The 12,374-nt window shown below is 44.7% G+C and overlaps 1 protein-coding gene across 1 annotated transcript in view; it reads left to right on the top strand.

The window, feature by feature from the left end:
• The window catches only part of tnrc6ba (trinucleotide repeat containing adaptor 6Ba), a 20,022-nt gene extending 7,648 nt beyond the window's left edge, over window positions 1-12,374 (top strand). Inside the window, exons 7-23 of the mRNA XM_047377496.1 lie at window positions 150-314; window positions 874-1,070; window positions 1,264-1,335; window positions 2,138-2,350; window positions 2,504-2,623; window positions 2,786-2,911; window positions 4,049-4,219; window positions 4,613-4,726; window positions 6,803-6,998; window positions 7,238-7,405; window positions 7,794-7,940; window positions 8,086-8,229; window positions 8,440-8,532; window positions 8,764-8,967; window positions 9,137-9,204; window positions 9,363-9,502; window positions 10,052-12,374. Coding sequence (XP_047233452.1) covers window positions 150-314; window positions 874-1,070; window positions 1,264-1,335; window positions 2,138-2,350; window positions 2,504-2,623; window positions 2,786-2,911; window positions 4,049-4,219; window positions 4,613-4,726; window positions 6,803-6,998; window positions 7,238-7,405; window positions 7,794-7,940; window positions 8,086-8,229; window positions 8,440-8,532; window positions 8,764-8,967; window positions 9,137-9,204; window positions 9,363-9,502; window positions 10,052-10,601 — 2,888 coding nt within the window. The 3' untranslated portion in view covers window positions 10,602-12,374. The remainder of the gene's footprint in view (window positions 1-149; window positions 315-873; window positions 1,071-1,263; window positions 1,336-2,137; window positions 2,351-2,503; window positions 2,624-2,785; window positions 2,912-4,048; window positions 4,220-4,612; window positions 4,727-6,802; window positions 6,999-7,237; window positions 7,406-7,793; window positions 7,941-8,085; window positions 8,230-8,439; window positions 8,533-8,763; window positions 8,968-9,136; window positions 9,205-9,362; window positions 9,503-10,051) is intronic.

Here is a 12,374-nt window from a genome sequence, read left to right as displayed (position 1 = left end):
TTTGTATGGTGTGTTCATTGACTGGAAAAAGGATCCGATTATTAAGTTTATGACCAATCACTTGTCATGGTCGATCAGGCTGTAAATCATCGGACTCTGGTCTGGTGAAGCCAGGACTCAGCATGCTAACATTATTTGTTTGCCTGCAGAACCTTCAGGCTGGGGTATCACTTCTCCAGCTAATCCTTCAGTAGACAACGGTACGGCCGCCTGGGCGAAACCCAGTGACGCTCCGACTGGCTGGGGTGAACCTGATGATGCTGGAGGGAAGACTGCGTGCTGGGGAAACCCTTCTCCAAACTCAATCAGATCCGGTCAGAAAACCACATTTTAAGCAAACACTGAACCTTTAAAAATGGCTGAATATTAGTTCAAAGGGACCACCTGTGTGTGTGTGTGTGTGTGTGTGTGTGTGTGTGTGTGTGTGTGTGTGTGTGTGTGTGTGTGTGTTCTTGTACGTGCTGCTGAGTGAGAACCATTTTTCATATTTTTATCGCAAAGTGAGGACATTTTCCTGGTCCTCACTTTTTCAAATTCTGTTCTTGGGACAGGGGTTAGGTTTAGGACTAGGGTATGAATTGAGTTCTTGTTAGGGTTAGTTATTAACTGGTTAGGGTTAGTTATTAACTGGTTAGGGTTAGGTATTAAAAATCAAGGAAAATGAATGGAAGTCAATGGAAGTAACCAAAAAGTCCTCATAAAGATAGTAAAACACGGATGTGTATGTGTGTGTAAAATGAGTTTTATTCGTTCTTGTAATATAATATAAGGAATAGCATTTGAGAGACGGTAATTCTATAAGTTCAATAAAACCATAAAATCCCTTAAATGGACTATTGGTTGTAACTTGGACCTTTTGATTCTACACCAAAGGTCCAAAGTCTATGCAAGGTGGCTGGGGGGACAAGGAAAGTTCGGTGGCAGCTTCACGCCACTCCAGCTGGGAGGATGAAGAGGAAGGAGGCGGCATGTGGAACAGCACAGGATCCCAAGGAAGTGGCTCATCTTGGGGCCAAGGAAGCAATGGAGGCTGGGGTCAAAGCAACCCAGTGAAAAAGACCAGCAGCAAGGTGTGTTACTGCTGGAGAACATCTCAGAAGGTCATAGACTTAAAAAATTCACCTGGTTCTCAAAGTGACCTACAATACAGTCTTCAGATGATGAGTAATGTTTCAGATTTGTTTCTATGAGTGGTAAATAGATGATGAACAGTCATTATCTTACCTGTGTGTGATGTAACTCTTAGTGTCTCCATTCTGTCAGGGTCCTCTGAAGGCTGGAGGTGATTCATGGATGAGCCCCATCAACAGACAGTTCTCCAATATGGGAATTCTGGTACGGCTGAGTGTTGGGTCAAATACGGCGCCAAGCAAACGTATACATGCTGATGAACCTTCGTTGCATCTATAACTCCAGGGTTTAATGTGTTGCATTATGTGACAGACTTGGTTTTTAAAAATGATTACTTATAAAAAGTCTTTGGAGTGTGTGATTGTTTTGATCCTCTTTCTGAATCGATTCACTATAAAAGCAGCTTTCATATGTATCTGGTTCATCTCTACCAGCTTTACTCATCTAGAGACTGAAAACTGCTCAGTCAATGGATGGAGAACATCTGTAAACTTTGTTTTAAAATCTCACCACACATTCTCAACTGGATACAGGCCTGGACTTTGACTAGGTCATTCTAACACATGAATTTGCTTTAAACCATCCATTATATCTCTGGCTGTATGTTCAGGGTGGTTCTCCTGGAAGGTGGACGTCCATGTCTTGGTAGGTCTGCAGGTGGTCCGTCTTCTCTCCGTGTTCAGATGATGGATTGATCAGAGCTCTGGGAGATGTTCAAAGTTTGGGATGTTGTTGTAGAACCGGACCCTGATTTAAACTTCTCCAGAACTTTCTACCTGACCTGTCTTGTATATTGCTCCTTTTTAGGGGTTTCAGAATAATGCATGCCACACTTTTCAGATTTATTTGGTCTGCTGCTTAAAATCCTAATATAATACATTGAAGTCTTTGGCTTTGATGAGCGTAGAAAAGTTTTAGATGTATGAAAACGTCTACAAGGCGGTGTCCTGGTGATTATGAGTTAATAATAAAATAATCATGGTTTATTGGCTTCTCTGTTGGACAGAACGATGATCCTAGTGGCCCAAACATTGACCTACCTCCAGGTTCTCTTCAGGAGAAGAGAATGGAGGCGGAGAAGAGAGGCATAGGAATAAATGATTACAATGGAGACATGAGGAAAGGAGGAAGAGGAGGAGGTCCAAGTGGAGGAGTGATTTATCGTCCTCCTGGGTCCAAAGACCCAGCACAAGTAGATCCAGGGTCTTACTATGACAAGGTAATGTCTCAAATCTAGTTTCTGTCATGTCTTTGTCTACTTAATGTTATCTCTTATTTTCCGACCTTTTATCTGCCTGCCCCTCTTCTCCACCTTCCTCTACACCCATCACTGCTACTCAAATTGGTCCTCCTATGGCTGTCACTGTGACAGACCGTGCATTTGATCAATCAGGATGGGTGCCTTGGGGAGGAGGGTCCTTGCCCTCTGTACTCACCACCCACTGGCTACAAGTCCCATACCCTCTTCAACCACTCTGTCCCCTTTAGACAAGTAAGATTCCCACTCCTCTGGTTCTGTCCTGTGGTCTTTTTTACATTTTACTTGTATTATTGTAAATGTTCTCCATAACCTCGGTCCTCCATCGATATCTCGTTACGTTTTTAGTGGAGCTGTAGGTTTTCTGAGGTACCATGTTTCTGTTTTTTGATGCAGGGTGGTCACAATATCTTTGGCGGTACTGGAGGAATGACCCAATCAAGGCATCAGCCAAGTATCCCCCCAATAAACCAGTCCCCAGGGATGCGAGCACAAGTGCCTCATCAGTTCCTGTCGCCTCAGGTAGGCCTGCGTTAATTTTTGGGGTGGAGATCATTATTTCTAAGGAAGCCAACATTCCCCCAACTTGATGTTTGCATCTCTGTTGGTCTCTATTGACAGTCCATGCTGTGCTTCATGCCCCACTGCTCCATGAACCTCATTCAACGTAGACCTAGCTGTGGTTGATTCCCAGCATGCATTACATGCAACAAATATGACAGGAAACAACAGATTGTGTGATTGTTGGTGTTTAGCAACAGTCTTTCTGCTGTCAGAGTTCTTCCTTGGTGCAGCTTCATTGTCATCGTTTGCTTACATTATTAATGGTACCTGAGTTTATCGCTCCTACAGCACGATTCAGGGAAAAGTGAATTTACTCGTGCATATCCATAAATAACAATGTTATCTGTAATTTAGTCCTAGAGTGACACATAAAACACAAAGATCCATTCATTTCTCTTTGTGAAGTGTTTTACTACTGTTAAAGTATGTCTGCTTTACAGTGCAGACAGTACTGTAAAAACAAGATGTTTTACAGTAGTAGAACATATCTTGAACCTTTTTATTAAGGTGAGATGTTTGTTTTTACTCCATTTTTTTCAGTGCTTTAATGTATCTTGGAGATTATATTTCATGCTTTGCGTCTGTATTTAGCCGTTTCAACGCTGTTTAATGACTCTAGTGTACAGCACTGTTTTATTACATGTAAAACTAGGGATGAATGAATGACTTGGAGTTCCAAGTTGCCCTCACTGTTACCCTCAGAAAGCTAATTAATTGTGTTGCCTTGGAGCTCCGCGTAGCGACACGGTATCAGTCAGATGTTATCTTGATTTGTCAAAGTTTTATGTGAGCAAAGTTCTCCAGTGGTTGTTGAGCTCCGAGTCCTGGTGGCTAACGTTTTGCTATGCCATAGAGTCACCTGACTTGTTCACAAGTGTGAGCTCAGGGTTAGATGTGTTGATTATGAGTGTGGAGGAGGAGCAGTAGGCTTGTAAACAATCTGCTCTGAAAGGAGTGTCCATGTCTTCATATGGTGCAGATCGGAAAGCTCACATCAGTCTGTAAACATAAAAGCAGACGGAGTGAGATTTTGAAGAATTGTTTCAAATGCTTTGAATCTCTTTTGACTCTTTTTGGTTCCTTATCCTTCTGCAGGTGCCAGGGTCCATGCTGAAGCCGATGCCCACTCCCAGCGGGAGTGTGGGAGGTGTTGGTGGCATGGGAGGGGTGCCAGGAGTCGGAGCAGGGGTGTTCCCTCCACAACTATCCCCTCAGCATCTAGCCATGCTCAGCAGCATCTACCCGCCTCACATCCAGTTTCAGCTGGTGAGCAGCACCACTGCTGGGACCCTTTCATGGGCCAGAGAATGAATAACTGCATAGATTTTTGGATTATCTCAAAACCCTCAGAAGGTTTAAATTAAATGTCGTTCAAACAAATATTAGAGAAACAAAAATATTTGAACTGCTGCTGAATGACATCAACAGGGCCCATATTTAAGAAAAAATCAAAATAACACAGAAAATCTCTGAAGTTCAACACAAGTAGAAAGTTTTTTGCACAGTAGAAGGAATAACAAAAAAATGAAGACTTTTAGAAACATCATTTTCCCCTTCTGGTCAGATCTTATGATTATCTCCCCAATAAATTGCTGACTTTTTAAAAACTTTTGAAAATTAAGCATCACATTTGTTTTGCATGTGCTTCTGTTTATCCAGGCTTGTCAGCTCTTATTGCAGCAGCAGCAACAGCAGCCACCACAGCAGCAGCAGATCCTGCAGAACCAGAGGAAGTTCACACCAAACGTGCGGCCGCAGACTGATCCTCAGCAGGTACTCCTACACACCTGGGGCTTTATGTCCTACAGAGCGTGCAGCTTTCATACTAAATGTTTGCGGTAGTGAGAAATTCTGAAACTTGCTGCGCACAAAAAAATTCAGATGTATAAAACATGTAGACATGTCACCACACACAGAGCCTTCATACATGCAGTGGATTTGACTTAGCTGCATGTGTTGCTTGGACCACCCAGTCCTCACAACACGTCCCCCCAGCTGGCCAGGATCATGGCGGTGCTCCAGCAGCAGCAGATTGGAGGTTTAGGTGGCGGCCCCAAGCTCTCCCCCTCCCACCATGGAGTGGTGGTTTGGGGGAGAGCCTGGTCCCCGCCCCTAAATAGATATACAAAGTGGTTGGTATAAATAGCTGGAAAGCATCCACCACCTGTCCAAATAACCATGGCACCGGTGCTGTTACAGTCCGAACCAGTTCCTTTCAGTGGAAAAACGCTAAGACAGTCTGTGTCTACACACCATGAGGGATGTTGTTGGTGAATTACCGTAAACTTACAACTTCTTGAGTGACATCAGCAACTCAAACATGACCTGAAATAAAAAGGTTGTCGGCTTGAACCCGTTTAGTTCTACAATGTGTTTATTAAATCCAAACAGCGCCATCTAGCTGCTGTACTGAGCTCAATTACAACTCAATGCTGATTATTATGACGTGAATATTCACTTCAGATTTTGTTATGTATCATAAAATGTCCTTGTTTGTCTGTTCAAACTTGTCAATAATGCTGATTCTGATCATTATTATTATGGTATAAAGGAACCATGTGCCATTGCATTAGTGAGACATGTTAACGCATCATAAATGGGTTGCACATATATCAAATGACAATGTCTTCTATTCACAAAAATATATTCATATACAGATGGGGCCCTTATAGCAGTATGGGTCCAGTCCGTAACTCCGATTACATTCAGAAATCAGCTCCTTGCTGCAATGAGAACCACAGTTTAGGGGAACTTTTTATATCTGAGCAACATCTGGATGAGACCGACCCATATGGCTGGCATGGCCCGGCTCCGGGATGACTGTTAAATACCCGACCTGTCAGTCAGCTCCCTCTGAGAAGCTCCGGTTGAAAGGACCGCAGCGTAGTGAGAACTGGAACTGGTACCAGCGATGCACGGTTCCTCCTGGGTCTCTGTAACGCTGAGGCCAGCTCCATGCAGAGCTCCAAGATGATTGTCCTGGACAATCTAAACCGGCTGATAAACCATGCACCATCATGTCCCAGCAGGTCAGCACGATCTCTGAATAAAACGCTCCTCCTGACGTCTTCCATCCTCCAGCTGAACCAAAGCTGCCATCGTTCCACAATAACACAGACCTGGACACAATCACACCTGGACATGTGTGATCGTCTCCAACTTGTCCACCTTAAGAACCATCAAACCTGACTTGTTAGGAATTAATCTGCTGATCCGACACCGTTTTATTCTCAGTGAGAAAGAAAGTGTCTCTTAGATGATTCTCGTGCATTTTCTGCTCAACGCTCAGACCGATGAGCATTTCCATCTACAGGTGACAGAAACAGAGGAAGTTTCACAGTTTCCATCATTTTCTGAGGTGTGTTACGTTACTGATTCAGTTTCATCGCTCTGGTTTAAACCATAAAAGCTCAAACTCATGAAGAAACATCAGGTTTGATGCTCCATGAATTAAATAAAACTGGATGGAGTCATAATTCAGTGGGTTTAGGGGAGGTTTAGTTCTCTGTAGTTTATTGTTGTCCATGGAAAAAGTTTGCGTGGATTTTCGCACACTTTTATGCAACATTTATTTTAGTACCTGCCGAGTTGTGTGCAACACATTGCGCTGCAAGGTTTTTGTGTATAAGTACGCTTTGTACATGAGGCCCTAGGTCCTTTCAGAAGGTATTCTGCATGATGGCTGCATAAAAGACCCCTTTCTATAAGCCGCTTTGGGCCAGCTATGATCTTTGATGGTTGCTTCTCAAAATTAGCAAGCTTCACACAACCATGAAGGGACAGTGGGTCTCATAAAGATGCTTTGGACACCTTTGATGATGCTTCTCTTTGTTGGTTTCATCCCCCCAGCTGGCCAGGATCATGGCGGTGCTCCAGCAGCAGAGGCAGCAACAGCAGATTGGAGGTTTAGGTGGCGGCCCCAAGCTCTCCCCCTCCCACCATGGTGGAGTGGGTCCTAAACTTTCTGGAGCTGAAACTCTGCCCCATCCAGGCCTGGCCGGATCAGTGGCTGAGCTGCAGCAGAAACCATTCGGATCATACTCTGGTCAGTTACGCTGTTATAGCAGCTGATTATGTTTCTAAACGTCAGCTTTATTTACCTTTTTATGAGTAGAATGAGTAGAAATTTCATAGTTGATCCACGTCTCTTTAATTGGTTTTTAGTTGTTCCTTTTTAAACCATGGTGGCTAGTTGGAACCATGTTACCATATTGTTCTCTGTGGGCCATGGTAACATGGTTTAAAAAGGAATAACAGTGTTGGTCTCTGTGTTGGTCTGAACAGGCTTTGGTTCTGCTGTGAACCTCCCAGGTCTGGAACTTGGAGGCTCTATAGTGGGGGGACCCGGAGCCATGAAGGACCTAAGCGCTCAGCAGTCCCGCTTTAAATGGATGATGGAGGGAAACTGTTCTCCTGATACTTCCTCTCCTGAAAACCTGTACCACAAAAATGGTAAGATGCATGTGGGTTCGAATGAAGCATGCCTTTATGGAAGAGTGGCAAGAAGAAAGTGATTGTTAGAAACCCACAACCGGCCCTGTTTACGGTTTGCCACGTAGGCAAGAATTCGGTCTGGTCAGATCAGCCCTCAGAGATACCACATCACCATGTTTCACATCCCCACTGTGAAACATGGTGGTGGCAGCATCATGTTGTGTGGTTGTAGCATGACCCAATGCTCCAAGGTCTCCAGGGTATGGATACCTTTGCACAGCACTGTAAGGTTAAAGGTCAGTTTGTGGATTAAAAGGCTTTGAAGAGCAGATGTGTGATTCCAGTGTGAGGTGATCTGTGAACCATCTGGCATTAAGTAATGTGACATCTATCTTTATCCTGCCAGGTCCTGTCACCCCCATAAAGATGCCAGGGAGCTCACCTTACTCCCAGTTTGACATAATGGTTGGAGATGGACCGAGTGACAACTGGCATCGCACCCCTGGTAACAAGATGGGTGCTAAGCCTACCAACACACCAAGCTGGCCTCCTGGTAAGTGATTATTTACGCTGGAGCTGTGAAATTCAAGAAGATTTAAGCAGGATAGAGACAGAGATGCTAGGAGTTCAACTGGAGCCATTAGCTTCCTGTTGGTGTCAGAAACATCTCAAACATCTGACATTTGTTCCTGTTGTAGAGTTCCAGCCTGGGGTGCCATGGAAGGGAATCGATCGTGTTGATCCAGAGTCTGATCCATACATGACGCCAGGGAGCATGATGGGAAACGCAGTTTCTCCCGGTCTCAATGATACAGAGCACCAGTTGTTACAAGACAATAACGGTACAGATCTGAATGTTTGTGTAGCTTCACTGCAGTGTTATCTAGATGTTTAGATTCCTTCAGTTTATAGTTTTTACTTTAATTTACAAGTGAATAAGAAAATGTGACATTGAAACAGCACAACAGTCAAGGTTTATCAGATGAAATATGACTGGTGTCAGGGTTCAGTTTGCAGTCGTGCCTCAGTAATCAGTTGCACCTTTTATGCAGATTCCACCCCTTCCCTGAACACCTTGCTGCCTTCACCTGGTGCCTGGCCCTATAGTGCCTCAGACAGCCTTCTAAACAATGCACACAACTCAGGTAATGCCTTCCCTCTGGCTCTTGTTTTTCCTCAAGTCATTTTCACACATCCTTTGCATAAATGAGCCATTTGGAGCAGAATATTAGAACCTGTTGAATAGTTGCACCCAGCCCAGACGTATATATCTCAGGTAAGGTTAGTATTTTGCTGTATGCTTTCTAATTATGTGTGTTAATGATTACTTTTATTGTCAGCACATACCTTAAAGTCTCTTTCTTGTTTCCCTAAAGCAAAGTACACGGACTACAAGACAAGCTGGCCCCCAGAACCCATTGGACACAAGTCTTGGAAAGCCAGTCGTGGCAGCAGCCAGGCCCAGTTGTCCCGTCCACCTCCTGGCCTTGCCAGTCAGAAGCAGCCATCACCCTCCCCTTGGTCAGCAGGAGCTCCTCGGTTGCCTGGAAGAGGGTGGGCAAGCGGCTCCAGGAACACCGGTAAAACTGACCTTCATGATGTTTGGGTTGTACTTTTCTCCTTGTTGTAGATTCTGCTTATAAAGCAATGCGAGGAAGAAGGTCAACTTACTGTTGTAAAACGTATTAAAATGTTAAATGTAGTGAAACCAAGCAGCCTTGTTCATAGCAGCTTGTTTGCTCTTTGCAGGGTCAACCTGGAGTGACGGAAACTCTCGGGAAAGCTGCTGGTTGGTGCTCAGCAACCTCACACCCCAGGTACAGAGACGTTTATTATCGAGCACCTACAGAAACTGCTCTGCTGAAACGAGAATACAATTATACAGTCGTAATCTGATCGTGCTGAGCTACCATCCAAATCTGGAAAACTATCACACCTTTCAGTTCAGTAATACCTGGCTTGTGTTTGTCTGCAGATTGATGGTTCCACTCTGAGAACCATCTGCATGCAGCACGGTCCCCTGCTGACCTTTCACCTTGGCCTCACCCAAGGAAGCGCTCTGATTTGCTACGGCTCCAAACAGGAAGCAGCCAAGGCCCAAAGTGCACTCCACATGTAAGCTTGTTTCTTTAATCACTATCCTGTAGAGTGTTCCCATCCAGCAGGTGGTTGGAGCAGCCCCGCAGTTACTCAGGTAAGCAAACCTGAAGGTCTTTAAGGTCATTGAATTAAACGCTTGGTGAGAGCCAGGTCTCGATATAATAACTGAGTGGAACTTCACCCTGGAACAGTTTTCAGTGTATTTTATTGGACTTTTATGAGACAGACCAGCAGGATGTGGTGTGAAAGGAAAATGGATGCCTGGTTTTCTAGAGTTGTTTTTACTACAGTTCAATGACTCATAATTATCCCGTCTCAGGTTCTCTCTGTTCTGCTGTGGTTCTCTGCATCTTATACAGAATTAGTTTTAGTTAGTGGTGTCTGAGTAAAGAGGGACTGAATACAAATGCAAAATTAGTTTAATGTGTGTAATTACGCACCGGTTTATGTTGCCTGTCATGTAAAATGTCAGTTAAACACATTGAAGTCGGTAGGAGTGTTAAAGGGGTATGAAAACAAATTGCCAGCGTCTGTTAATTTGTTCTCTGTTTTGTTTTGCACCAGGTGTGTTCTGGGTAACACCACCATCTTGGCAGAGTTTGTGAGTGAGGAGGAGGTTGGTCGTTATATTGCACATTCCCAGGCTGGGGGAGCTGGGAGTGAAGGAACCTCTGCAGGCTTGGGGCCCACGGCAGCTTCCGCTGTTGGGACGGGCAGCAACGGAGGGAGCTGCGATAGGGGAGGTGCGGGAGGCACCGGCGGGGGAGGAGTAGAAGGCGTCTCCCCGGCTGGAGGAGCCGAGTCTTCCAGCTCAGGGTGGCAAAGTCTAGACAGCACAGGCAGCTCATCGGACCCTTCTGCCACCCAGGGGCCCGGGCTTGGCATCTTCACGCAGTGGAGCAGCAATGGAGCCGGGGTGGGAGGAGCTGGAGGGGTGGAGGCTGGAAGGCAGGTTCTCTGGGGTGGGATTGGGGGAGTGAGCGGGGCAGGTTACCCCGGCGGTGGCGGCGGCAGTCTCTGGGCTTCTCCAGCACTTGAAGATCGTCACCAGATGGGAAGCCCCGCCTCTCTGCTGCCAGGAGACCTGCTGGGCAGCAGTGCTGACTCCATCTGACGGGATGACTGACGCACGTTTTCCACCCGAGTTACACTCTGCATTTACTTACAAGGCAGTAAGCTACACTGGTCCTCCAACAGAGACACTTACGACACACAGCCTACATGCACAGTTAAACTGCTCCACTTTAAAATGAAGACAACAGGAAAACTTGAACTGGGGGAAGAAGGTGAAACCCATGAAACTTTTTAGGACTTTTTACTCCAAATCTCACCATCAGCATCCAGAGACCCGATCACTCAGGCATGCACTGTAGACGGGCTCAGCCGGAGTCGAACGTGTCAACAGTTTAGCTATTGCTGTTTTTAGTGTGCCACTTTCTTTTGTATCACTATTTAATGGTCAGATCTCAAAAGTCAGACTTGCAGACTGAGCCCTTGTCGACCTGGCTGGCATAATTCTGCGCTCCAGGGTGTGTTTGTTTTTTATTTTATGGGAGCTTGAGAGTGAGATGGGTCCAGAGGGGAGGATGGGGAACTTGTAGAGTATTTGGGACAGCACCACACTACTGAATCAAAGGATGAGCAGAAATGAAGAGGTTCGTCTGTAGGTACTGACACATCTACATGGCACCATTACAGAGGGACCCAGGGTAAAAACACGAGCATCATTAGCCAAACTTGCACTATACTCCTCTGGGTTTGTTGTTGACTCATCCTCTACAAATCCCTCCTTGTTTCTTTTTTTTTTTTTTTTTTACTGTGCTACAACCCAACAACCGAGGACCTTAGAGGACGATTAAATGTTGCAACAGCTGTGGCCTTGACTGAAACCCAGCGGCCGCCCACCTGCCATGCCAGCACCATTGCACCCTCTCATCAGTGACACTCTGCTTATATATTGACAAGTAAAACTGTATCTCTCTCTCTTTCAGTGTACGTTGGTTGTTTATCATATTTTCATGTTTTAAAAGAAACAAAATCCGTGAAACTTTGTGGAAGTTCAGAGATGTCCTTTCTGCCCTTCAAACACTGACCTCGCTGTTATATTTTTTTTTTATTGTTTTCGTATTCAAGAAAATCCAGTTGGGGATCTGGAGTCACCATGACTTGGATCACTCATTTAGTTGCTGTAGAAGCTGCCCTCCTGCCTGCCTGTGCATGAAGAGTGTCAACAATCTTTGGCTGAAAGCAGGAGTATGTGAAGATGATGATGATGTCTGCGTTTTTGCTCCTACATTGAATGTTTTTCTTTCTGGTCCAGGAGAAATTCTTGGGAAATGCTTAAGTGTGTGTGTGTGTGTGTGTGTGTGTGTGTGTGTGTGTGTGTATGTATGCTAACCTTTGAACCCTTGGTCAAGGGAGTGGATGCTCATCATTCTGACAGCGTCCATAAGAGAGGAAGGCGACAGTCGGATGTCTGCAGATGTTTGCGTGCTCAACAGTTTGGCTAAAAAGTTAAAAACAATCTGGCACTCTTGCATCTGCCTCTTATGTCGGGTGGTTTTTTTAAGCAGCATTTTGTTCCTGTTTGTATTTTTTTCTGTCAAATGCAATAAGAGTAATGTTTTGTTTTTAAGGCGAAACAAGAAACCGAAGGCATTTGTGTAAAGATGCCATGTCCTACCATACCAAGCTGAGCTGGAACAGTGTTTTACAGACACGTTAAACAGATTACCTGTTATGTTTTCTTTTTTATTATGTATCCGTTTAAATTAAGTCAGTCTTTATTATCACTCCTGTTCAGAATTTTTCATTTATTTCATGTTACAAAAAGGAGAGGAAGTTAATTTAAAGCAGAAAAGAACAAGATAATAAAGGTTGAATTGAA

The sequence above is a fragment of the Girardinichthys multiradiatus genome, chromosome 10, assembly GCF_021462225.1.
Source record: "Girardinichthys multiradiatus isolate DD_20200921_A chromosome 10, DD_fGirMul_XY1, whole genome shotgun sequence".
NCBI lineage: Eukaryota > Metazoa > Chordata > Actinopteri > Cyprinodontiformes > Goodeidae > Girardinichthys > Girardinichthys multiradiatus.
The sequence above is the reverse complement of the archived record's forward strand: the minus strand, read 5'-3'. Positions and strand labels throughout refer to the sequence as shown.